The 24,065-nt window shown below is 42.2% G+C and overlaps 1 protein-coding gene and 1 long non-coding RNA gene across 3 annotated transcripts in view; both read left to right on the forward strand.

Annotated features, from left to right (window-relative positions):
* The window catches only part of LOC125888698 (uncharacterized), a 143,404-nt gene that overhangs the window by 117,164 nt on the left and 2,175 nt on the right, over positions 1–24,065 (forward strand). The window lies entirely within an intron of this gene.
* On the forward strand, positions 514–24,038 carry scn2b (sodium channel, voltage-gated, type II, beta). 2 transcript variants are annotated; one of them, XR_007449353.1, is made up of 6 exons: positions 516–761; positions 14,413–14,573; positions 14,659–14,875; positions 16,418–16,610; positions 19,137–19,202; positions 20,683–24,038. XR_007449353.1 is itself a non-coding variant. In XM_049576209.1 (5 exons), exons 1-5 carry the CDS (start codon positions 677–679, stop codon positions 20,714–20,716), a joined length of 690 nt encoding a protein of 229 aa, XP_049432166.1. In that variant the 5' UTR covers positions 514–676; the 3' UTR covers positions 20,717–24,038. The 2 variants fall into 2 exon arrangements, 1 of the variants encoding a protein (XP_049432166.1); XM_049576209.1 differs by lacking the exon at positions 19,137–19,202 and having other exon boundaries at positions 514–761.

A 24,065-nucleotide genomic window follows, 5' to 3' on the forward strand; every position in this document is an offset into this window, starting at 1 on the left:
TCACGCTCACATTCACACCTACGGACAATTTAGAGTCTCCAATTACTTTGGTCACTTGGGACTGTGGGAGGAAGCTGGAAGCTGGAGGGAGAACATGCAAACTCTGCACAGAAGGGCTCCCTCCTGGGATCGAACCAGAAACCCTCTTGCTGTGAGGCGACAGTGCTAACCACGTGCTGCCCAGGAGTGGAAATGTATAGACAAATTCACATGTAAGGACAGTGAGTAGTTGACTGACTGAATGTGGAAAAGACATCACAGGCTGTTTGTCATTTCTGTAAATGGATGTAAAAAGGGGGGAGGTGTCTGTTATTTATAGGATGTTATACAATGGTTTTACTGGTCCACCTGTGATGAAATCGGACTGTATGTGGCCCATGAACTAAAACGAATGTGACACACCCCTCGTCTACAACCTCTATGTGCGACCTTTGCAGTTTAGTGAGCGCGCTTCCTGTCCTGCCCTCCCTCCTCCTCCGCCAATAAACCGACAACCATGAGACCAACCGTCATAAGGCTACAGGCACTGCCAGCCATGTCCTGCCTCTAAAACAAAAAAAATACCCTTTTTAGCATTTTCACGCACACTACAACAGCAAACCTGCAGCTCTTATTTTTAATATTGCAATTTTTTTCTAGCGATAAAAGCCTGTTTTTTTAATAGGAAGAAGAGAAAATGTCTTCCCTCGCGCAGGAGAGGAGGTCTGGCGTTCAGCTGCTGAGCGCGGCGCTGCTGCCGCTGCTGCTGCTCTCGCTTTCCGGTAAGAACACATAGAGAAAAAAAAAAAAAAATCAGCCGAACCGATCGATGCTCTGATACATTGATACGCGGATCAACAGTTCGATGGGATGATAGCACACACAGACCGCAGCATCTCTCGGCCTTTTCCCTCATGTCTCACTGTGGGAGCGTGTGTGTGTGTGTGCAGAGGAGAGGGGGGAGGTTATGGGTGTATATGAGATAATGTCGCGTAATTGTTATTCTTGCATTTTACCCGCTTTGACCAAAGGCATCCATTAAAACCAGATTATTGTGGCTTGCCTCAGTTAAACTGATTTGTGATCAGTTGTGGTCTGCTGTAGCTCCATAATGACTTATTTCCCCTCCTCTACGTCTCTATTTTGGCCTGTGTTGACAGCTAAATGAATACCCTGGTGCATCACAGCCCTTAAACAGGATTATGATGCACTATATAAAAATAAATATTGGCTCGGTTTGCACACAGAGGGATAGCGTACAGTAGGTCCCTGTGACTCAGTGTTGTGAGTGATGGACAGAAATAGGTCCATAATAAGGTGCTAACAATATGTTGCTGATATTTATGCTGTAGGCCTCGTGTTTAGTAGCAGACATAAACCTGCTTATCAGTGAAATAATAGGTGTGTGGATTAGTATGAGCGCAGATTGGAGCAGTGTGATGTTCATTCAAAAGCAGTTCATGATAATTCACAGATGAAAAGGGTAGCAACCAGATCAAAACAGGCCTTTGCCAGGCGTGACCCACATCTGATCACACCCCGCATCATTACAACAAATGAGGACGATGAGATTAAAGGTAAAGCAAACACATGCAAAGTTCATCCTGCAGATACAAGCCAGGGTTGAGCTTGTGTAACATACCCCCCTTGCCGCTGCTTACCATAGCTGCAATATTAAACACTACAGTTAAGCTGCATGTCAGTGATAGATGCACATGTATGTGTAGCACACGAGCAAAAAGTGAAGCCAAAGTGAGGTTCACGAACCCGAGCAGGCTGGGTCATGATGCAGGGAGAGATGGAAGGTATTTTTCTGTGTCTGAATGATTAAATATTGGCTGAATGTTTATTTACACAATGCGCCAATCACTGAATCAAGTTTTCCACAAAGGAAAAATAACAAGGGGCAGAGTGGCATTCATATTTAAAAAAAAAATACCCTCTCATTTTCATCCAATTTCATCATTTCATCATCACTGTAAAGCCGCACTGATGATTGAGTGAAAGAGTGAGGGAACGCTGAGAGCCAACGGGACAGCCAAGTTGAGTTTTGTCTCCAGATTGTCTCTCTGTCTCATTAAATGTTGCAATTCAGTGGTTTGGAGATTACACAGGGAAAGTCACACCAGTGTATTTTTGGATGGTGTCAGCTTTTTCACGTATGCCAACTGAAAATAGATACCCAAAAGTTTACTGTTGCTGGGGAGCCTGTTGCATGGAGATGCTAGTGAGCTAAAGCAGGTCGTTTCTTTCTATTTTCAACAGCTATGCTAAACGAAAAAAGGAAACATTACTGCATTCCTCAACATTAATTCTTATTTGCTTTGCTGCTTAATTGTCCAAATGAAAGAGTATTGCATAAAATACATATATAGGCCTGTTGCTTTGAGATACCCCATGAATCAAAAACAAAATCTGTCTATATTCTCAGATGTCTGAGCCCATCAGCCAGCTGTGACTTACTTTAATCTAGTGTATTAACCTCCTGAGACCCTGCATCCTCATATGAGGACATCACATTTTGGGTTTGCTGCACCTTATACTTTGTTCTGCTTAACTTAGACCTGTTGTCCTCATTCATGGACACTTTTAAGTTCAGTCTACAGTCAATCTCGACACAAAAGTGGACAAGGTACAAAACCTGATCAACTTTTATGATTGAAACTTGTTGATTTGTGCTTAATAACATTTGTATTTTTATATTGCATACAAATTTGACCAGTTTTAGCGACAGTAACAAGCTGTGTAAAATTAAAAAGTACTCATCTGAGGACACTGGGACTTTATTATTGTATTACCGCAGCATTTTATATAGGCCAGTAAGGTGTGACAGACTGCTCCTACAGACAAAAAGGACATTCCTAGCTTAGAGTGTGGAGCAAGGAAAATGTTTTCATAGCTACAGGACTTTAAGAAATGTTACATTATTTACAATCTTGTTTTGCACAGCCTTGTTCAGGCATCAAAATGAACATTTTTGAACAGTTTCAGACTTTGGCGGTGACCCCTAACTCACTGAGTTACAACATGTTGCATTGTCTTCAGGTTTGTTTTTGCACAGCAACATTCAGGCATTGAAATAGACTGTTTTATACTTGATTACACACTTGTGATTATTAAAACTAAACCCATTGTCCTCATTATTTTTCAGAAACTACTCCCTGTTCAAAGACAGTGATTTGTTTTTCATATTTCTCAGGTCCTAATAATCCCAGATAGCAAGGAGAAATTGAAAGTGCATACCAAACAAAAGCTGGGGTCTCAGGAGGTTAATGTATATGCACGATTTAGACAAATGTAGTGGCTGAAACTGGAGGATATCTCTTTGCTTCATGTGCTGAAAAACGAGTGGTGCCACATCTTGAGCTCATCCATGAAAATATGTAAGGTCAGTAGAGATATTTTTGCAAGAGAAAAGCATTACACAGTGATCAGTGATACACACTCACTCCTTGGGCATTTAATGCAGCTGGGAAAGCTTCCAGTACTTTCAGTTGTTTAGTAACAGAGCTGCAATATTTTTTTTGTGTGCTGCCTTTCAGTTAAACATCAGCCGTATTCTGGGTTTACAACAACTTTGTCAATATTTCTACATCTGCAGACTTCTGAAACTGCAACTGTTCGCCATAAATATTCCTCCAGCCCATCAGTGTTTTTACTTTACCTAGCAACCCTGCAGAGAGACACTAGAGGGCAGCAGCACACTGAAAAGTAAAAGCGTCTACTCTTGGTGCACTGGCAAGGACTTCTGGCATTATGGAGCACAAAAGGATAAAATTACCCTCACTTTTGTAGCTTTGTTTTAACAGCAGTGTATTTTGTTTTCTACGAGAACTCAGAGGACAGCTGGGTCACATCACAGTTGCTCTTATGTACACACAGAGAGTAATTATACGTGAAAATACACAAACAAATATCTAGTAAGTAGGTATGTGTGAATATGTGCATCAAAGTACAATATAGAGCTCCAGTGTAAAAAAAAAAAAAAAAAAGCATAAATATTGCAATAATATAAATAATATTAAGGTAAGAATTTTAGTTGAAATGTAAGTGCATATTAATGCACTTAAATTATTGCACAGATGGAAATATAAATTGGCTACTGAATAAATAAATAATGGGGTTAAAGCTGCTGACGGGTGAAATAAGTCCAAGGCCCAGTCTATTGACTCACAGTGTCTGACAGTCTGAGGGAGGAGTTGAGAAGTTTCATGGCTTCAGACTGGAATGGCTTCCTGTGGCACTCTGTGGTGCATCTCAGAGGAATAAGTCTTGCACTGAATGTAGCCTGGTGCTTGATCAGCACTTCATGGAGTGGGTGGGAGATATAGGGGTATGACTTATACTGTGGCTTAGCTGGTTAAAGTGCCTGTCTCGTAAAGGGAGAAGAAATCCTGGGATCATATCCCAGCAGAGGCTTTAGAAAACAAACAAAATAGAGAAAATAAAAAGACCTCCAGTGCTGTCACAGAATATTATTTTTGAATTTAGGAGACCTAGATGTCCCACGTAACTTTTCCAGTAACATAGAGATTAGAGCCTTTTGTGCAGAGTTTGCATGTTCTCCCTGTGTCAGTGTGGGTTTTCTCAGGGTACTCCAGCTTCCTCCCACAGTCCAAAGACATGCAGGTTGATTGGTGACTCTAAATTGTCCGTAGGTGTGAATGTGAGTGTGAATGGTTGTTTGTCTCTATGTGTCAGCCCTGTGATAGTCTGGCGACCTGTCCAGGGTGTACCCTGCCTCTCACCCAATGTCAGCTGGGATAGGCTCCAGCCCCCCCGTGACCCCTGACAGTATAAGTGGTTACAGAAAATGAATCACTGAAAATGTTGATTCGAGACCTTTTCCTGAATTAAATTGTTAGTATTGCTTTCAGAATGTAACCCTTCGCATCTTTACAGCACAAAATGAAAAGCTTTATCAATGTTTTCAATACAAGAGCAAACAAAATTAGTTAAATAAATTACTTTCGGTTGAAAATTTGAAAGTGTGGGCAGCTGCTCATGTTTCAAGATGTTAAGATGCACCCAATGTTTCTTTTCAGATTCCTTTTTAGGAGCTGTGAATTTGTTTGGTGAACTGACACTGAACTTATCATGTGACTAATCTTTAACACTACCACCATCCAAAGCTTTGTATACCTCTGTGTCCATCTGTGTACTTGCAAGTTTCTTTTTATTTGGGAGTGTTTGTCTGCCATAGACTCCATTCAAACCTTGTTAAGTGCTCTTTGAATGTTTCAGTGTACTATATCTTAAAGCAGCCAGACTTTGTGGCTCTATTATAAGTAGACGCGACTGTCAATAATGCATGACAGCGAAAGAGCGGAGGGGAGAGGAGGAATAGAAAGTACCTTTCAACTCTTACACAATCAGTCAATATTTTCCATGTTGTATGGTATTTAGCGGTGATAATAAAAGAGTATGGGCTTGTAGTTTTTAAGCCTGCAACACTGCAGTGAAATAAGGTCAGTAAAATAGATAATGTGACCTTGACTTTGCTAATATTACAGTTACATATCATACATCGATGTTGCAGACTCACTCTGTGCTGTTTTTGTTTGTTATTTTGCAGTGTTCTGAGATTGATTCCTATCCCTGTCTAGTCATGACATAACCAGAGAAAGCTTGCAGGATTCCTGCAACTCCTCCAGGAGTTACTGACAGATGTTGTATTTTTGTCGTGATCTGTATTGACTGCTGACTGCTCCCCCTCTTTTGGCACCTGCGTTTAGAATGCTGCAGTGTGCAGAATGCAATGTGAGGTTCTCCAAAGCAGGGGGCACCAGAGCTAAGCCCTGCAGTACAGACAGCTACTGAATCCAGACGCAACAATACCAGGCTTACAACAGTTTAAAGGCAGCATGCTGGGGTCAACATATCATCCTCAATATATTTGTAGACTTTACAGCGTTTGTTAAGTAGTGATAAAGTTGCAAAAAATAAATCATGATTCACTTTCACACCAGTGTCCTTCCAGTGTTAGGAGACAAAGGCGTCAACAATGGCAACACTTGACCCAAAAACTGCTCTGTGCCGGCTGAGTGATACTGACCCACCACCCACTGCTGTCATCAGAACACCAAATGGTTAGTTGTAACACTTAATCTCACACAAGCAAGTGTGAAGATGCTGAGCAGCAGCAGAAGTGGAAGCCACGCGAGGAACAAATAACGTCTGGACCCACTAAAGCAGTTTGGAACTGAGTAATTGTTTTTACCAGTAATCTATGTATCTGGAATCAGATCTCCTTATGATGCTGTCACCATTAAATGGGAAACCACATAAATTAAGATTTCCAATGTTATTTACATGGCCTGGGAAAGTTCAGTATTGGTGAACATGAGCTCCTCTCTCTCAAAGCCAAAAACCAGAGAGGATAGTCTCAAACTTGTGATGTCATCAAGTGTAAAGTCTGGAGCTGCATAGACAATCAATAGCCCGTTTTACACTGCCAGATTTTTGGCAAATGTTGGGCCGTTTTGCATGCAAGCTGCGAGCGTTTAGACGCACAGAGCCGGATTGGCAAGTTGATCCAAGGTGCCTAATTTTCCACCGCGTAGGGGTAAACATATTGGGAGAATCTTTTTGGTTTAAAAACAAGAGGAACAGGCACGGGAGGGGCTGTTGATGACACACGTGTGACCCACTGGCGGTGGATAAACAGAAAACAGCTGATAGCAGGAATTAGCGAGCAGCTAGTAGCAAGAGGGAAACACAAACCTGACAGACGCTACAGTAAAGATGAGCAACTGGGGAGACAAGGAATTGCGTGCCCTCCTTGCCCTCACAAATGAAGAGGCCATTAATTGCCAAATGACGGGAACGGTGAAAGACAGGCAAACATATGAGAGAATCGCCGAAGGGCTGACTAGCCGCAGCTTCCACGTCACTGTTTACGTCACGCTGAGCTACACGTTTTGTTACTTGCTCACGCCCCCATTGCCCCGAAAAAGGCGCATTCTGTATGAGCAAAAGTAGGCAGGCAGCATTTTGCTGAGCATTTGGGGCCATACACGTGCAATGTCTTTAACCGCCTAGGCGCTACTTTTGTGCTTTTTTTGAGACAGCTATGGCAGGTTGCATCTGAGGCTGCTAAGCGACCTTAACAAGCACTGTATTATAGCGTATTTACCTGAAATCCTGAGTGCAGAGCTGATCTTCATCCAGAAGTGTGTAGGCCGATCGTCCATGGGACAGATGTAAAGCTCTAGGTAACCCTGCACTAACATGATCAACTTTTATTTATCACAGACTAATATTTTCAGAAGAAAGGTAAGGTATCTGTCGGCTGTGCATCTACATTGCATACAATGGATTTTAGGGTGCAAAAAATGCAGCATGTATACAGCCTTTATTCTATCATAGTGTTCTCAGTTATGAAACAGAAAATGTACCCACATACTCAGAACATTATCTTGTGTGCTCTCAGTGTCATCTATAACTTTCCCAATGCATTGTCTACGGAGCAGCTCCAGGCTTTATACTTGATGATATCAAAAGTTTGAGTTTTAGCACTCTAGTTTTTGGATTTAGAACAGAGTTGTTTATGTTTATGAATATTTTTGGACTGTCTGAGACTGTCTGTATGAATTTTTAAAATGGGTGTAGTTCCCCTTTAAGCTAATATCGCCCCAGGGACATATAAGGAATTTACAAGTGCTCCCAGTTCAAGTGCTCAGAAGCTTTGCGGTTGACTTTAAGGAGGTAGGGATCAGAGGCCAGACCCCAAAAAAAGAACCGGGGCCTGCACTAAAGCTTTGGCAACAATCTGAAAAACACATCCAGTGTTGCATAGCCCTCTCCTTAAAACACTCTCAAGAAGCCCGGTGCCCATTTGATAACCCTGCAGTGTCAACACACTCAGGTGCAGCATTTACTCCATCAAACCACTCAGGACCAACACCTCTTATACCTCACATCTAGTCACAACCGTCTACAACACCAAAACAAGTGAGTGCTGATACTCGTAGGGATTGTACAACTCAGTCCTTGTAAAGTAGCGTCATGAAAATGAAAATAGAGACTCTTAAATACTTAGCTGGAGCTCTTTGTGCCCTTAAAGCAGCTTTAAATCACTTTTAGAGGAGACCTTTAGAGAATGTCTGCGGTTGGTCTTCAGCGGATTCCTACTCTGAAAAGCTTTGTCCATGCCATCCCACAGATGCCTAATTGGATTGAGATCTGCAGGCGGGAGAGTTTCGACTAGTCCCGGCTATGGAAATAAAAATCACTGTCATATTTATTGAAACTTTCCTGGCTAATCCAAGAGCTGCAGTTTTAGGAACCACCCTGCCTGTTAAAATAGAAAACATTTGTGCATACTGTAAGTTCTGGTATCTTTCTAACTCTCAGATATCTGTCCTTTCTTCTCTTAAATACAAATCGGAGCATTTCATGGTTGTCATTTCTATTCTTGTGAAAATCTAGTCTGTACATTCTTTGAGAGATTTTTATACCACAAACACGTAGCAAATGTCAGTACCATCTGTCGGTTTGTACTTGCACTCTTTGATTCATCCGTGACGCAGGCAGACAGGCTTCCCCCTCTTTTTAATTAACACTGTTCTTTTTTAGTAAATAAGATTATGTGTATAAATACAACCTGATGCAAAGGTGGTCACATAGATAAGAGGAATGGGGAGTGCACAGGAAACATGATGTAACAGACCCACCTACGTTTTACCTTTCTTTCTGCATTGACCTTGTGAGAGGAGGCAACAATGGAGGCGAATGGGAGGGAGTAACAGAGATGCAGGGAGTAGTGGAAAGTGAAGATGGTGGGAAACAGAAAGCAAAACTGTGATTTTGAGGGTAGTAGAGGGGTCGGACGGGAGAGGTGGAGGGAAAAAGGCAAGGCGAGAGAGGTGGACAAAGATGGGAGAGGAAGGAAGGAGGGGCAGAGGAAGGGAGGAGTCGCATGAGGCTGCTTCACTGCAGTATTTCATCTGTTAGCAAGTCTCTGTCTCTCTCCGTCTCTGCATCTGCCTCTCTTTCTCACTATCCACGGGACTGCTGAGTCAGCAGCAGCCTGTATCCAACTGTTTCTCACGCTGTGTATCTGTGTACGGGTTGCAAAGGCACATACGTGTACGCAGTGCTTACGCGTGTGTTTCGGTGACAGCTGTGTCTGCTTGAATGTGTTGGCTGTTAGCCGTGCACAGATAGGTCAGTGTGCTGGGATGACATTGACATAGCACAGCTAGCATGCTTGGCTCACTGCTGACAATGCACACCTTGTAGGAGGGTGTGAGTGCATGCGTGTGTGTCAAGAAGCAGGTGCTGCACTGCATTGCAAGACACCTGACTGTGGTGAATTGTGCGGATGGAAAGTGTTGCGTGTGAGTCTGTGTGTGTGTGTGCGTGTGTGTGTAAATTATACATACGGAGGATGGGTGGAGATGTAGAAAGTGCATGTGTGTGTGTGAGTGTGAGTGTGTGGTGCAGAGAGGCAGGCCTGTGGAGTGGTGCAGCAGCAGTGGGAAGGGAGCCAGAAACACCCGACTGCAGAGGAGAGAATGGTGCAGAGTCCCATCTCACACACACACACACACACACACACACACACACACACACACACACACACATACTGAGAGAGAGGCACAGATTCTGTCTGGGGAGTGTAAGGCCATGCTGAGACGTAATGTTAGAAGGGACGGGAAGAACTTGAGGAGACTAAACAATACTTTTATTTCGAGTTACATTATTTGCTTTTGGCTTTTATTTTCAAATGTTAAATTCAAGATGCACCCTAAAGTGGCGTAGTGGAGCAGTCGAAGCACGTATCTTACATAGTTTCTAGCCACTTCTGTGCAAGCCTTATGATCATGGGGCATTTGTTGTCCTTCAGTATTCCATAGAAGATGCTATCCTGACATCCCTCCTGATAACCTCATCAGCTGCAGTTATTGTAATTACTCCAAATAAACTTGAAACGATAAATTAGATATATCCCTCCAGTCAAGCAGAACATACATTCAAACATCCGATGCCCACAATACATAAGCTGTATATTAATTCCACTTAATTCTACTCATGTGATTAGGCCGGATCACATTGCCAAAATAAATCATCTCCCAGTTTCATCAAAGTCAAACCAGTGATAACTAAAGCATCACATTTTGACTGCCATGAGTGCTGCTATTCTTTAACATTAGGACACATCCATCATTACGACACATTCATCACCCAGACATGACTTGCAGAGGTGGTAACGTAAATGAACAGTGAAAATGTTATATTGCTTTTTCATCTTGAACAAAGACTTTTCTTTAATCACGGACACTTGGAACGAACCTGTTTGCCTCCATTGGAAAGCAATTTGGGTCAAAACGTGTTGTTTTTAATTGTGCAATATCAATAAACTGACTTCACTTGAATGAAAGACGATGACTTGATAATGAAGGAATGCCAAAATAAATCTATCATGACCTCCACTACACTGATCAGCCATATTATTTCATACATGGGGTTTGACTTTATTTGGCACGATTAAAGCGTAACCATGTGCAAGGTGATTAATGCAATTCCATCACTACCTGCAATCAAGCTCTACATTTATGGATCGAAGAGATAAACTAAGTTGGGCCAGGCTTTAAGGGTGTTTTCACATATAGTCCTTTTCAAACAAACCGAACTCAGTCCTCTTAAAGTGCACCAACAAGTGGACCAACAGAAAAGCCTCAGTGCTCTCTCTGTTCACACTTTATATAATATATATTGACATAGTTTTGTTTTTACTTTGACATGGCACTGCAGTGTGGTTTTGAAGCCTTTCACTTTCAGATGAACTTAAAACTGGAGGAAAACCTTAGCGTTTCTGTGCTGTAGACTGTTGCCATTTGTATCCTACATTCCACATCTGGAGACGTGCAGTATCCTCCGTGGACCAAACTACTCCTCGTCCTGCATCCTTGCAAGCGTTACAGGCCGACGTGGTTTTGTCTGTTATTTAAAGCCTCCCAGTGCAACAGCACTCGATCTAGTGGACTAGATACAGTGGCAAATAGCAAAGCGAATCTGGAGTGCTTTGTGTTCACAGTGATTAGATTAAGCGAACCGCACTGCGGACTTGAAGAGGGGTCTGAGTCTGAGTGTTCACATATGTGCAAGAAATGCTGAGTCACTGCTCTGAGTCCATTTAGAAAGCTGAAAAGGACCAAGTGTGAAAACACTGCAAGAGTTAGAATAACAAATTCATCAGTTAGATAAAGAGGATGCCCACCTGTCCTCACTGGACTCCAATATAATCAGATTATCTTTGCAAAGATTTTAAAATATTTTGTTTTCTTAAAGCAGAAGCACTTTGAGTTTGGGGAGAAACTGCAACGATTGCTTTCCAGACAACTGCGCAAACTGAAAAATGATTGCATGATCCATAAAGTCAAGTCCACATATGGAGCTTGTCTCACCTCAGTGAAAGCACTACATTTTAATATTGCGGGAAAAAAAACAATTTAAATGCTGAGATCCCTGTGTTTGCACATGGATGACACCTTCTCCAGCGGTGATAGAAAACTGAAACCATGCAGAAACTGTCAATTCAAATAGTAGAATTACTGCTAAAACTTGTGTGGAAGTCTTTTTTTTTTTTATTCTCTAGACAGAGGCATTGCTTGGAAAATGCAATATGTATATCCATCTATGATATGGAGGCTTATGCTGTAGATTTAAATGGATTAAACATACATACTGTGAGACACCACTTTCTGTGTTTTGCACAGACTTCAGTGGAATTGTTAAGTATGTAGCAGACGTAACAATTGATCTACAGTCACTTTCCGGGACTTTCCCCACATTTAAATCTGTTCTGTGAGTCGAGGAATTGACATCAAATGACTGTCAGCCTGAAAGATGGCACTCTCCAGATGGAGTGCAGAAGAAGAGTCAGCAGTAGGCCTAACACGGAAAAATACATCCTCACTACATACTGGCAAGTTGAAACTGCTGAGGATTTGCACTTTTTAGTTCTATGAAAATTCTCTCTATTTGTTTTATAGCATATTTGGTTAAATGCTGAGCCCTAAAATATGCTAGTTTACAGTATGTAGCCATCACACAGCTGTGAGATTACACACAGTTCATATAAATTAGGCTGTAATCACAAACCTGTACATGATGATTTGACTTAAGCATTTTCACTCGACACCTCAGTTGAACCACTTGTACCAGATTTACTGTCAGTGTGTAGATATTTCCCAAAAAAGCCCAAACATCATTGGAAAAATGTAACATTTTCCTAAAGCAGAAAATGTACAAATGTATTTCCTTTTGTTACCTTTTGTCACCTGGACAGGGCTGACACATAGAGACAGACAACCATTCACACTCACATTCACACCTACAGAATCACCAATTAACCTGCATGTCTTTGGACTGTGGGAGGAAGCCGGAGTACCCGCAGAAAACCCATGCTGACATGGGGAGAACATGCAAACTCTGCACAGAAGGGCTTCCTCCTGGGATTGAAGCAGGAGCCCTCTTGCTGTGGGGTGATGGTGCTAACCACCACACCACCGTGTCGCCTCATCCTAAACTTGATCAGAAATAAGGAAGGACTAAGTTCATGACTTGAGGGAACAAGTTTGTGACTTTTGTGAACAAGTTACCAACTTGTGAGAACAAGTGAGCGACTTGAGGGAGCAAGTCATCAACTTGTGCAAACAAGGCACTGACTTGAGGAAACAAGATTGCGACTTATGCAAGCAGGTTAGTGACTGAAGGGAACAGGTTAGCAACTTGATCAGTCATGGTGGTAACGCAAATGCAATGGTGATTTGTGTGAACAAGTTACCAACTTATGCAGATATTATATTAGCATGTGCCCATTCTCGGAACCCATCGGCTGTATTCGGCGTCTGACTTCGAGCAGACAGTGATACAGCCTCTGGGGGCAGACCCCTGATTTTTTTGGCATTCTGGTTTGATTTGGGCGGAGGAGGCAAATTTCTGTTTCCGACTTCCGTTTATATATAAGTAAATATGTTGAACCATTGCGATGGATTCAGAGTTTGCAGTGACGCCAATTATGTTCCGCCTCGTTAGTTCACCGCACGGATCGTTTAACCTGGCAACAACTGCAGCCGGCTTAAACGTGATTGGTCAATATCACGCGGACTACAAACAGCCTACAACCGGAAACCAGGGCTCTTCCGCTCTTCTTCCGGAGGCAAGATCTCCGGGGTTTGCCTACAGACTCTACATTCACTGAATGTAGAGTCTGTATATAGAGACTAGCATGTGCCTGGCTAGTGGCAGTAGAGAGACACTGATTTGTAACACAAACCGGTTTATTCAGTGCATTTAGCGGTTTGAATCACCTCTGCTGATACTTTGGCTCCTGAACAATGAAAACTGAAGAAATTCTAAGCGGCAGATGTTTCAGCTTGTTGCAATCTGCAGTCCTTTTTTTCCATTTCCACTGTGAAGAGTTGTGGATGGTACCAATGGAACCGTTCCTTACTGTTGCCATTTTTGGTCCCCCCTCTGTTGGGGTACCTAGCACACAGATCTGGTACTAAAAAGTGGAGCTGTGGACACTGCAGTCTGTTGATTGGGCAATAGCGGACGGTCACTCTGCTCAGGGCTGAGCGGAGTTTATTAAAACTGTAACTATGAAATGAAAGCCTCTTACAGCAGCTGGAGTCAGAGAAAAAAAATAACTTCATTCACTAGGCCGAGTGCCGACGATTTTTTAGGTGGAATGTTAATTTGTAATGTTGCTCAGTGTATGAGCTGACGATGTGAATCCACCAACACACCTTAAATTTCATTGTGACAACTTTGGCCATTACTTTAGTTTTTATATGACATAAACTTTTCGTAATGTGGATCATTCAAGCGTTTATATATATTAATTTCAACTGGGTTATGTGAACGACATATATCCCAATCCTCACTCGGAGGATTGGTGTGGCAACACCAAACCCCCGAGCTTGCCTTGGAAGGACTAAATGCACAAACCTGCTATTTTTAAATATCCCATCGAGAAAGACTCTTAACTTCAGCCTGTTCTATATTTCTGAAAATGTTAGCATGCAGCCTCATTGTGTGGACGATAAACGAGGTGCAGAGTGATAAAGGAGGAAATACAGTGAGTGCTGGATGGAGCAGGGTCTGGGTACCATGTCTGAAGGGTTACTTTAGGTTCCAAAGGTACCATACTGAAAGTGTTTGGAACTGGGGCTTTCTTAACACAATCTACTGATTGTGATATCTGTAATTTCATGTAAAACATTTAGCAGTGCTGGCCCTGGGCATAGGCAGTATAGTCAAATGTTAACAGCACCAATTCATCTGGGGCACCACAAATGGGTGAAAAAAAACCTGTATCAACTCTGTTTTAATCCTCACAGCCCACATGTTTTATATGGTTTTTTTTTTTATTACTGTTGGTGCTAGCGTTATTAACATTGGTGTTGTTTTTATTCACAGGTTGTTCAGGCATGGATGTGCTCATGCCCAGTAACATTAATGCACTGAATGGATCAACCATCAAAATCCCCTGCACATTTACTTCCTGCTATAGGATGGATGCTACAAAGTTTGCCATGAACTGGACCTACCAAGAAACACTTAATGATACAGAAGTGATGGTAAGGTGACTCGTCTCTATGCTTAACAGCTAAGGTCCCTACATCATAAAAAGTCTAAACCCATTATCTGTCTCTCTCTCCATAGTTTATGACATTCCATAAGAAAAAAGGAATGGTGCCTCTGCGTTCAGAACGGTTTGGAGACAGGGTCACGTTTGCTGGGAACCTGGATAAGAACGACCTGTCAATCACCCTATCAGATGTTCAGCTGGAGGATGAGGGCATTTACAACTGCTATGTGAAAAACCCCCCAGACCGAATCCAGGGACATGGTGTCATACAGCTCAATGTTGTTACCGAACGTAAGATACCAACCCTACCTTCTGAAGATATAAAATTCTAATTGACCTTTTACTAAGCCCCGCCCCTTTCTGATGTTCCAACAAGCTGTCGCAGTAAGCATGGAGCCCACACTGTAACTAACTGCACTCCCTGAAGAAATATTATCATATTTTTGGAGAAATGAAACAGTGATTCCAGAGAGAAGCAGACAGAGGGGTCTACAGTCTGTGTTTGAAGGATATATCCAGGATGTCAAACTGACTCAGCAGCAACAACAGGTTAAAAAGACAAAGATAGTTAGAAGCTAAAGCCGAACTATAGGCTACAGATCACAGTGTAAAAGTGAACCACCACATCACTGCTGATCGCCACACAAGACAATGAATATAAAGGGAAACTTTGCTGATATTGAACCAGCTGTGTGTCATCACAGTGTGTGCAGATGAACTGTGTTTGGCTTCGCCCCTGTGCCGCTGCCAGCATGCGGACCTACACCGCCGGACAGGCAGGGATCTCAGGGGGAAGTCAAACAATGTTCATCTGTGCATACATTCAGTAGGCTATATCTTCAGTAGCTAGCTAGCTAACCCTACACTTTTCAGGGTCTGATTTTGGTTTTGGAACAGAGAAGAAACGTATATCTTTTTCCAACCTCTCCAGGTAACGAGAATCATTAATACATGACATTTATTTAGCTCCAAATCCACAAAAGCCTGAAAATGAAGGAAATCTGAAATTACTGCATAAGAGTCAATGGAGCACAGCATGTTCTGAGCCAGCCCGATGCTACATGATGACTGGCCAGTCTGCGTTCGGGGGCGGGACTTAGCAAAGGGTCAATTGCCTATAAATCCTAACCCTGAGTTTGGTTTTAGCTCACAACTATGTCCCTCAAACTTTCAAAATTATCCACAGCTTCCAGACTAAAATCAGCAGGTGTATTTTCAAGGGTATAAGCAACTGTATGAAAGCGTTTATTGTGTCAAGTGTTGCCTTGATTTCGCTTTCAGAAATATTATTTAGAGCTGCAAGAGCATGGAAATAGTACTTATGGAAAAGCACAAACCATTAATCAGTGTAAAAAACAAATACTGATCTTCAGTATCATGTATAACATGTATCAGCATCAGCATATTGACAGAGTTTGGATTTATTAACGACTTTTCTAAATATAAAATGCTGTATGTGTTGCTAAAGTGATGTAACAGATATAATGTGCTTGTGTTTTGCAGCGTATTGAGCTCTCTCTGTCACTGTTAAGGATAAATAACATACAGTAATTACATAAAAGACACTGTGTGTGTGACTGCGTGTGTGTTTCTTGGAGTGTGAGGACCTACTGGTGATGAGTCAGCTTTTTACTTATTAATGACCAACAAGAGGTTGATTTTAGTCCCTCAGCATCTCTTTCGCACCCACGCACACACATATACGACACAGGCTAACTCAGCAGCACTTTCTTTCTTTCCACTCTGTTTAATCAGCCCAGTAGAGCTTTTAGCCAGCATTGCACTTGTCTCCATCCTTTGTCTACAAACTATTTAACCCTCTCCTCCCCTCAGTTCCCCCGCCAAGGGATTCAACCATCGCAGTTGCGATTGGGGCTTCAGTGGGTGGAGCGTTAGCTCTGCTGATCCTTTCCATGGTAGTAGTGAAATGTCTTCGTCGACACCGGAAACAGGAACTGATTTCGGAGGAGAAGATGGAGGAGGAGGGAAAACTGGAGGCTGATGGTGTTGCGGAGGAGGGAACCAAGTAAGAAATCTCACCATAACATCCTTTTATCCTCCAGCAGAAACTACCAGTAGCACCAAGATTAAAAAGTAGCAGTAACAGTATGCTTCTCTTGTTTCAGTGATACACCTATTAGTTGCAGCTTTTACTCTGCTGGCTAGATAGAAACAACATGTTGTTTTAGTTCAGGCAGATACTTCTCTCCTCCAGCAGAGTTTACTGCTGATTATTTGCCGTCACTGACGTAAGACTACTAAGATATGCCACTGCTGTATCAATGTTATGCCCAACTGGCATGTGCCACTCAAATGACACGTCACTGATGCCTCACTGGCAGATGCCACTTCTCACATTTAAGAATTGACAAAAAAGAAAAAATAACTCAACAAAGTGTCACAAGCAGCATTTAACAGTTAATGAAGTTAGCACAGTTCTGTGTGTTCCAATACCCATACTACCATACTGTATAGTATGCAAGAAAAAAATTTAGGATGTCCCGATACATATTATGTCAAATGCAATGTGCCAAAAATAACAGGATGTCCCACCACATCTGGTCTGATTTTGCAGTATACAAGCCAGCATGGTTTCCTTTCTTTTCTGACCCACAATCCTCTGCGTAGTGTACGACATGTCACATGGACTGAGCAGCAAACATTGCCTTAACACTGACTGACAGCTGTCAGAAGTCGCAATGATGGATGATAACGCATTCAAGCGACTGATGACCATAGTAATAGTATAATAGGATTATTAATTGTTTAAGTGAACAAAATCTGTGCAGTAAGAACTTTAAAGGAAAAATCTGGTATTTTGCACTTTGAGTCCCATTTCTGGGATATTTATGATGAAATAGAGTGGTTAACAACAAAATTGTGATAATTGCTCCTTTTCAGAGAATTTGGTTTTCTCCTGCCTGCCTTAACAGTGCTGCCTATGGCCATGTGTGAACCTGTCCTAAAACCAAAACGTTAGTTTTCAAAGCCATGAAACTCACCGAGTGGTCAGTGGTGTTCGTTGATGTTCTGACATAAAAATTGTAGCAAACTGTGGTTGTCGTGATGATTTATTTGACATTTTGTGTAATCCATTGGTTTTCTATAGAAGCCCCATTGTCCGTTGGTAGTAATCCGCCACCGGAAATGGAAAGGGGGTTGTTTACGACAAGGTTGTAGTCACTGTAGTCTTTTAGCTCAGCCGAAGTGCCGGCTCAACAGTGCTGTGTGAGCTCCTGGAGGAAGAACAAGAATGAACGAAAACGTTTTGTAATAGGTTTAAACAACTGCACAATGGATTACTTGCTTGTAAACAACCAGTCTTCTTCTTCTGCTTCTTTTCTGTGTCCCATTACATTGCAATAGTTTCCTGCCGGTTGGCGACACCCACATAAAGGAGCATTATCGCCATCTAGTGGGCTGGAGTTTAACGCTTCAGGGTCAAACATACGATCAAGAGCAAGTTTACACACGGGTGTGAGGCAACTGAAAAAATAGCTCCACAATTGGGATGAATAGCGAAAATATGGATGGAAACCACAGTTTGCTACGATTTTTATGTCAGAACATCAGCGAACACCACTGACCACTCGGTGAGTTTCAGTTTTCGGACAGGTTCACACATGGCCATAGGCAGCACTGTTAAGCCAGGCAGGGGAAAGCCAAATTCTCCGGAAAGGAGCAATCGTCACAGTTTTAGTCTTAACCACTCTATTACATCATAAACAACCCAGAAACAGGGCTCAAAGTGCAAAACACCTGACTTCTCCTTTAAGGTTAAACTACATACATTGTAAAGTAACAACAGCAGAGCTCTCTGGGTTCATCGCCATTTCCGGCGAACTCAAAAAATGGCGCAACAAAAGCAAGAGAAAGTAGTGTGTCCCGACTGTGTGCATACTGCATACAACAGTACGTATTTTTTAAGGGTAGCTGCAGTACCTATTAAAAGTAAAAAGAAAAAGTATGCGATTCAGAATATACCCTTTGTCATTTCCGCAGGCTATGCTAGCTGTTAGCTACCATAAAAGTATGAGCATAACAGTGACTGTTGCATGGTTATTATAAACTGTGATATGTGACATACAGCAGCAGCAGTGGTCAGCGGTGTAATCTACGGCAGTACGAAATACATATTTAGGTGTCTTTTCATCTTAAATGACATATACTAGTACAACAGCAGCACCGTGCCAACAGTCATCAGCAGCATACCACTAGAAAACATCATATTCCACTGAATTTGGAAACGTATACCATACTAAATTCAGCAGCCCAGACCATGAGCCATGGTGCTTAACTTTCTTTAGTCAGTAGTAGTGTATTCACAGAAATACTATATGTTGGGATGTAGGTCTTGGTATATACAACAGTTTCTGCCCAAAATATTGTTTGTACTAAAAACAACCACACACACAGCTCAGACATATGGCGATCAGCACTTTAGCTTCCAAAACTCCTCGTCTCCTCTTATTGGATTACAGACCTCAAACCTTCTTTCTCTATTGACTGAGCTCTAACCTGTTGTTGGGCATCTCTTCACTTATATCTATAGACAACCATAGCTGGGCCATGTGATTGAAACAGCGGCCTGTGGAGCTCCTCTGGTACACCTTCTCTGGTAAATATCTGCTCATGTCATCCAATATAGACTGTTGTTGTTGTCTGTGATGAACATCGTGTCTGCTGTGGAACTTAACCTGGGCAGTATGGTGAAAAATATGAAATACAAGTCATTTTAGAATCAAACTTCCTGCTAAAGTTAAACCAAACTGCCGTGACACTGCTATCTTTGCATGTCACATACCACAGTATGAATTGCATTTAGCCTCAGTGCCTGTTCTTATTAATCAATAGATAAACTCATAAGTCCTCTCTCTGCCAAAAGAGGATTAAGGTTGTGCAGTGTGCTTAAAAGTGGTTTGGAAAAAGTGTATATAATATGTGTGTGCATGTGTGCAAGTGTACACTCACTAGCCACTTTACTAGGTACACTGTGCTAGTACCAGGTTGGACCCCTTTTGCCCCCAGTTGCTGCAGATTTGTCAGCTGCATATCCGTGATGTGAATCTCCCTTTCCACCACATCCCAAAGGTGCTCTATTGGATTGAGCTCTGGTGAGGGATGAACAAGGTCAGCAACAATACTCAGGTAGGCTGTGGTGTTTAAACCATGCTCAGTTGGTACTAAGGGGCCCAAAATGTGCCAAGAAAATCTCCCCCACACCATTACACCACCACCACCAGCCTGAACCGTTGATACAAGGCAGGATGGATCCATGCTTTCATGTTGTTTCCACCAAATTCTGACCCTACCATCTGAATGTGGCAGCAGAAATCCAGACTCATCAGACCAGGCAACGTTTTTCCAATCTTCTATTGTCCAGTTTTGGTGAGCCTGTGTGAACTGTAGCCTCAGTTTCCTGTTGTTAGCTGACAGGAGTGGCACCTGGTGTGGTCTTCTGCTGCTGTAGCCCATCTGCTTCAAGGTTGGACGTGTTGTTGGTTCAGAGATGGTCTTCTGCAGACCTTGGTTGTAACCAGTGGTTGTTAGAGTTACTGTTGCCTTTCTATCATCTTGAACCAGTCTGGCCATTCTCCTCTGACCTCTGGCATCAACAAGACATTTTCACCCAGAGAACTGCTGCTCACTGGATATTTTCTCTTTTTGGGACCATCCTCTGTAAACCCTAGAGATCGTTGTGTGTGAAAATCCCAGTAGATCAGCAGTTTCTGAAATACTCAGCCCATCTGGCACCAACAACCATGCCACGTTCAAAGACACGTAAATCACCTATCTTCCTCATTGTGATGCTCAGTTTCAACTTCAGCCAGTCGTCTTGACCATGTCCACATGTCTAACTGCATTGAGTTTCTGCCACGTGATTGACTGATCAGCTTTTCGCATTAATGAGCAGTTGAACAGGTGTACCTAATAAAGTGGCCAGTGAGTGTATATGTTTCTTAATGTGTACTTTGCCCCAGATCTCACTACCTGCTGACTTTGCCACGAGAGAGGCTTATTTATTGGAGCATCTACCAAGGGCATTACGAGCTTAGGTCAAAATATTATTCACTCTCTCTTCCTCTCTTTTCTTTCAGACATGTACACCCCCTTCCTGAAGATCTGTCGTAACCACTGCTTGAATCATTGTCCACTGATACTTCCATCCCTTCTGCATGTGCGTGTGTGTGCCACCGCACACAAGTGTGCTTCTGTGTGTGTATGTGTGTGTGTGTGTGTGTGTACTGAATGTGTCTCTGTGTGTGTGCGTATTTCTATATGTCTGTATGAGATGTGTCTCTTTCCTTGAAATGAGCCAGGGAGGACTTTTCTGCAACTTAACTACTGAACACATAGTACTTATTTCATAGCTACAAGTCAGCGTCAGAAGTCTTATCTCATCATGGCATTTTCAGCGCACGCTATAGGACAGGCTAGGGCTGGGCGGTATGACCTAAAATGTATACCACAGTATAGTTTAGGATGGAGCAGTAACAATAACCCAACATCATAATATCTAATTTTATTCCCTGAATCTATTATTCATTAACTAATAATATTGTTAACAGTGGCTGTAGAGGCAGAGTTAATGCCTGATGGATGTTAAAAGCTACACGTTGCAGAGCAAATATTGTGTCTATATCTGTTGTATAGTGATAACTTGGGCAGTTAACGCCAATGTCGTACAGCAGCTGCAGTTCAGTTTTGAGATTTTCTTTGACATAGTGTGAATCCAGTGTCTTTCAACATTGCCTTAAAGGAATACTTTGACGATTGTCAACCAGCTTTGTATCATATTAATCAATAGTAACTTCCCTTTACCTTGCCAGCACCCAGATCTCCCTGCTCAACTCCCAGCGAAAATGCTGGATGAAGTGTAGGTGTCATTCGGCGGATCCAGCTTTAAGGCTGCCGCTCAACTATAGATTGTACTTCTGCATTTGGACACAAAGAGTTTGAGATCAAGCAGATCTCAGATGATCAAACCGTAAAACTAGGCAGTGCTGTTCAAATATAAACCAAGTTTGTTTTCCTGTGTCGCCTTTTTCTCACCCAAAATGTTTTCAGAAACATATTTTAACTTTCTGACTAACTGTAACACAAGAATGTTTGCTACCAGTCTGCCGCCATATTGCTTGCGGAAGGGAAACTCTCATTACATTGTCCGCCAGCAGGAGTGTTTAGTGTTCTGGTGCAACACAGTGCATTCTGGTAGTTGAACGTTTTCTGTCTCTTGATCAAAAGCAAATGCCACAGCCCTTTTTCTCTGTTTTCTCTGCTCATGTAGCACGGACTTCAAAAGTATATGCATCTTACTGCATAGACAGCCCAGTTTTATGAAAAGACCGTCTTCCCAGCAGTGAAGTACTTCTTTAAAGCCTTGTCTCTCATCTGCCTGTATGGGCACCATGTCTTAAAATAGATGCACACTTAGAGTATGTGTAATCCAGAGAGTATTCTTAAACATTCCTCATACCTGTCTGGATTTTTCTTGCCCCGCATAGTCAGTAGAATCTGTAGACCTTTTTCACAGTGTACATTTTGACTTGCCATAGGGAGTAGTGGATGAACCAGGGAGTGATTTTAGCCCTGAATGTTTTCTCAAAAGCCCTCAGTCTTTTAAGTTTTTAAAATGCCTTCAACTTTGTGTCTTTCAGATAATAATATACCAGTCAGCTACAACATTATAACCACTGGTGGGTGAAGTGCAAAACATTGATCGTCTTGTTACGCTTCAGTGTTCTGCTGGGAAAGCTTGGGTCCGGGCAGTCGTGTGGACGCCACTTAATACATAACACACACCCTTACACCATTGCAGACCATGGGAGCAGCACTCCCAATGGCATTGGACAGTGTGCCATCCCACACTTCAGAAGGTGATGTGTGGCATGGTGCATTGTCCAGCTGGGGGGTACTTGGTCATTCCACAGGAATGCCAGGACCCAAGATTTTCCTGCCGAACTTGAGAATGTAACGAGATGATCAGTGTTGTTCACTTTATCTGCCAGTGGTTTTAATGTTTTGGCTGATCGCTGTATATGCTACCGTGCTATCCTACCACGCTACTCTCGAAAGAAATCGAATACAATTGAGTGGATGTTCTTCTGTTGGCCTTATAATCAATTCAGAGCGTTGGTGACCACATCTACTTGGCATTGTTGCGGATCCTTGATTTGCAATTAGAGTAGCCCAGATTAGTCATCCTCAACATTTGTTGTGTTAGGGTTTCAGAATGATGAAGGCAGCTGGAGAACAAGTAGATACATAATAGGATGTAGGCTGTACAGGCTGATTTATTTTTGCAGTAACTATCATGTATAGATTTTAGGCATTCTTTTAGGATGGCGTTCTCTCAGATGGTTTGAAAAATAGTGCATATATCTGCTTTAAAACAAACTTTTTAAGGGTTTGAGCTGAGCCCCCAAAAATGCACAACTACACTGATTAATTTGCAGCGAGTTGTAGTGGTGTTTTTAGAGTACTTTATAGCATATTTAAATCTTTGTATTTCTATTGTATGTCACTGGTTATACCGTCCACCCCTATGAAACTTCTCAGCATCCATCTCGGCCTTGCCTAGAGGAATGATATGTTACTGTGCCTGAATACAGAGGTTCTTCTAGCAGGCACACATTTCAGTTCAGTCTGTTATTTGAAGGGTTAAAATTGAGCCTTGGTTTTAGACCGTACAATATCTGTGACTGCAATACACTGTGCAATTATTTGCACACACTGCATGGGGAAAATTGTCAGTGTCAGTGTGACAGTGCTGAGCTTCCCTCGCAGAATTCTTCCCTACAATACAAATAAAGCTAGCGCTGGGTGAGAAGTGTGTTGTTTGAGACAGAGTGGAATGAGTTATTGTTGACTTCATGACAGCCTTTTTGTCAAAGTCAAAAACATATCAGAGACGAATCACAGTAAGAACCTCACACTGCACCCACAGTTCATGCTGGTGCCAACTGTTAGTAATAACTAGGGTAAGAATTAATAAAGGTTGCCCAAACAGACACAGTTGAAGTAATCCTGAGCATGACCCATATTACTCACAGAGTTGAGTGCCATTAACACACAGTAATACAGGGAATTATACCAAATGAACCAAATTGAAATATATGATGCTTATATTCAAAACTGACAGATAAGAGCCTACTAACAAAAATGTGTAGAATTTGTTATTTTAGCAACTGGAAGCATGTTTAGAGGACTAAACTCAAAACGAAGGAATACTTCGCACATCTACTTTCAAACAGGGGTGTAGGAGAGGTAAGAGAGGAACAGAATTTGTAGAAAAGACTGCAGGAGTCAGGAGTCTTTTCTACTAGAGTACTGTACTGCCATGAGTACATGTCCAACAGTGCATATCATAGGGCTGCCCCCGAATAGTCGACCAAACGTTAGTCGAACAGAAAGGTTGTTAGTCAGCAACATTTCATTGGTCGCTTAGTTGCAGTTGAAAGAACAGACTCAGGAAGTGGCC

Source organism: Epinephelus fuscoguttatus, linkage group LG5 (assembly GCF_011397635.1).
Source record: "Epinephelus fuscoguttatus linkage group LG5, E.fuscoguttatus.final_Chr_v1".
NCBI lineage: Eukaryota > Metazoa > Chordata > Actinopteri > Perciformes > Serranidae > Epinephelus > Epinephelus fuscoguttatus.

What these genes read in the sequence shown, in the direction of transcription:
- scn2b (XM_049576209.1), top strand. Translation starts at nt 677, where the DNA reads ATGTCTTCCCTCGCGCAGGAGAGGAGGTCTGGCGTTCAGCTGCTGAGC. An exon ending in GCTGCTGCTCTCGCTTTCCG is followed by an intron (nt 762 to 14,412) that starts GTAAGAACACAT and finishes TTTTATTCACAG; the next exon opens with GTTGTTCAGGCATGGATGTG. An exon ending in TTAATGATACAGAAGTGATG is followed by an intron (nt 14,574 to 14,658) that starts GTAAGGTGACTC and finishes CTCTCTCCATAG; the next exon opens with TTTATGACATTCCATAAGAA.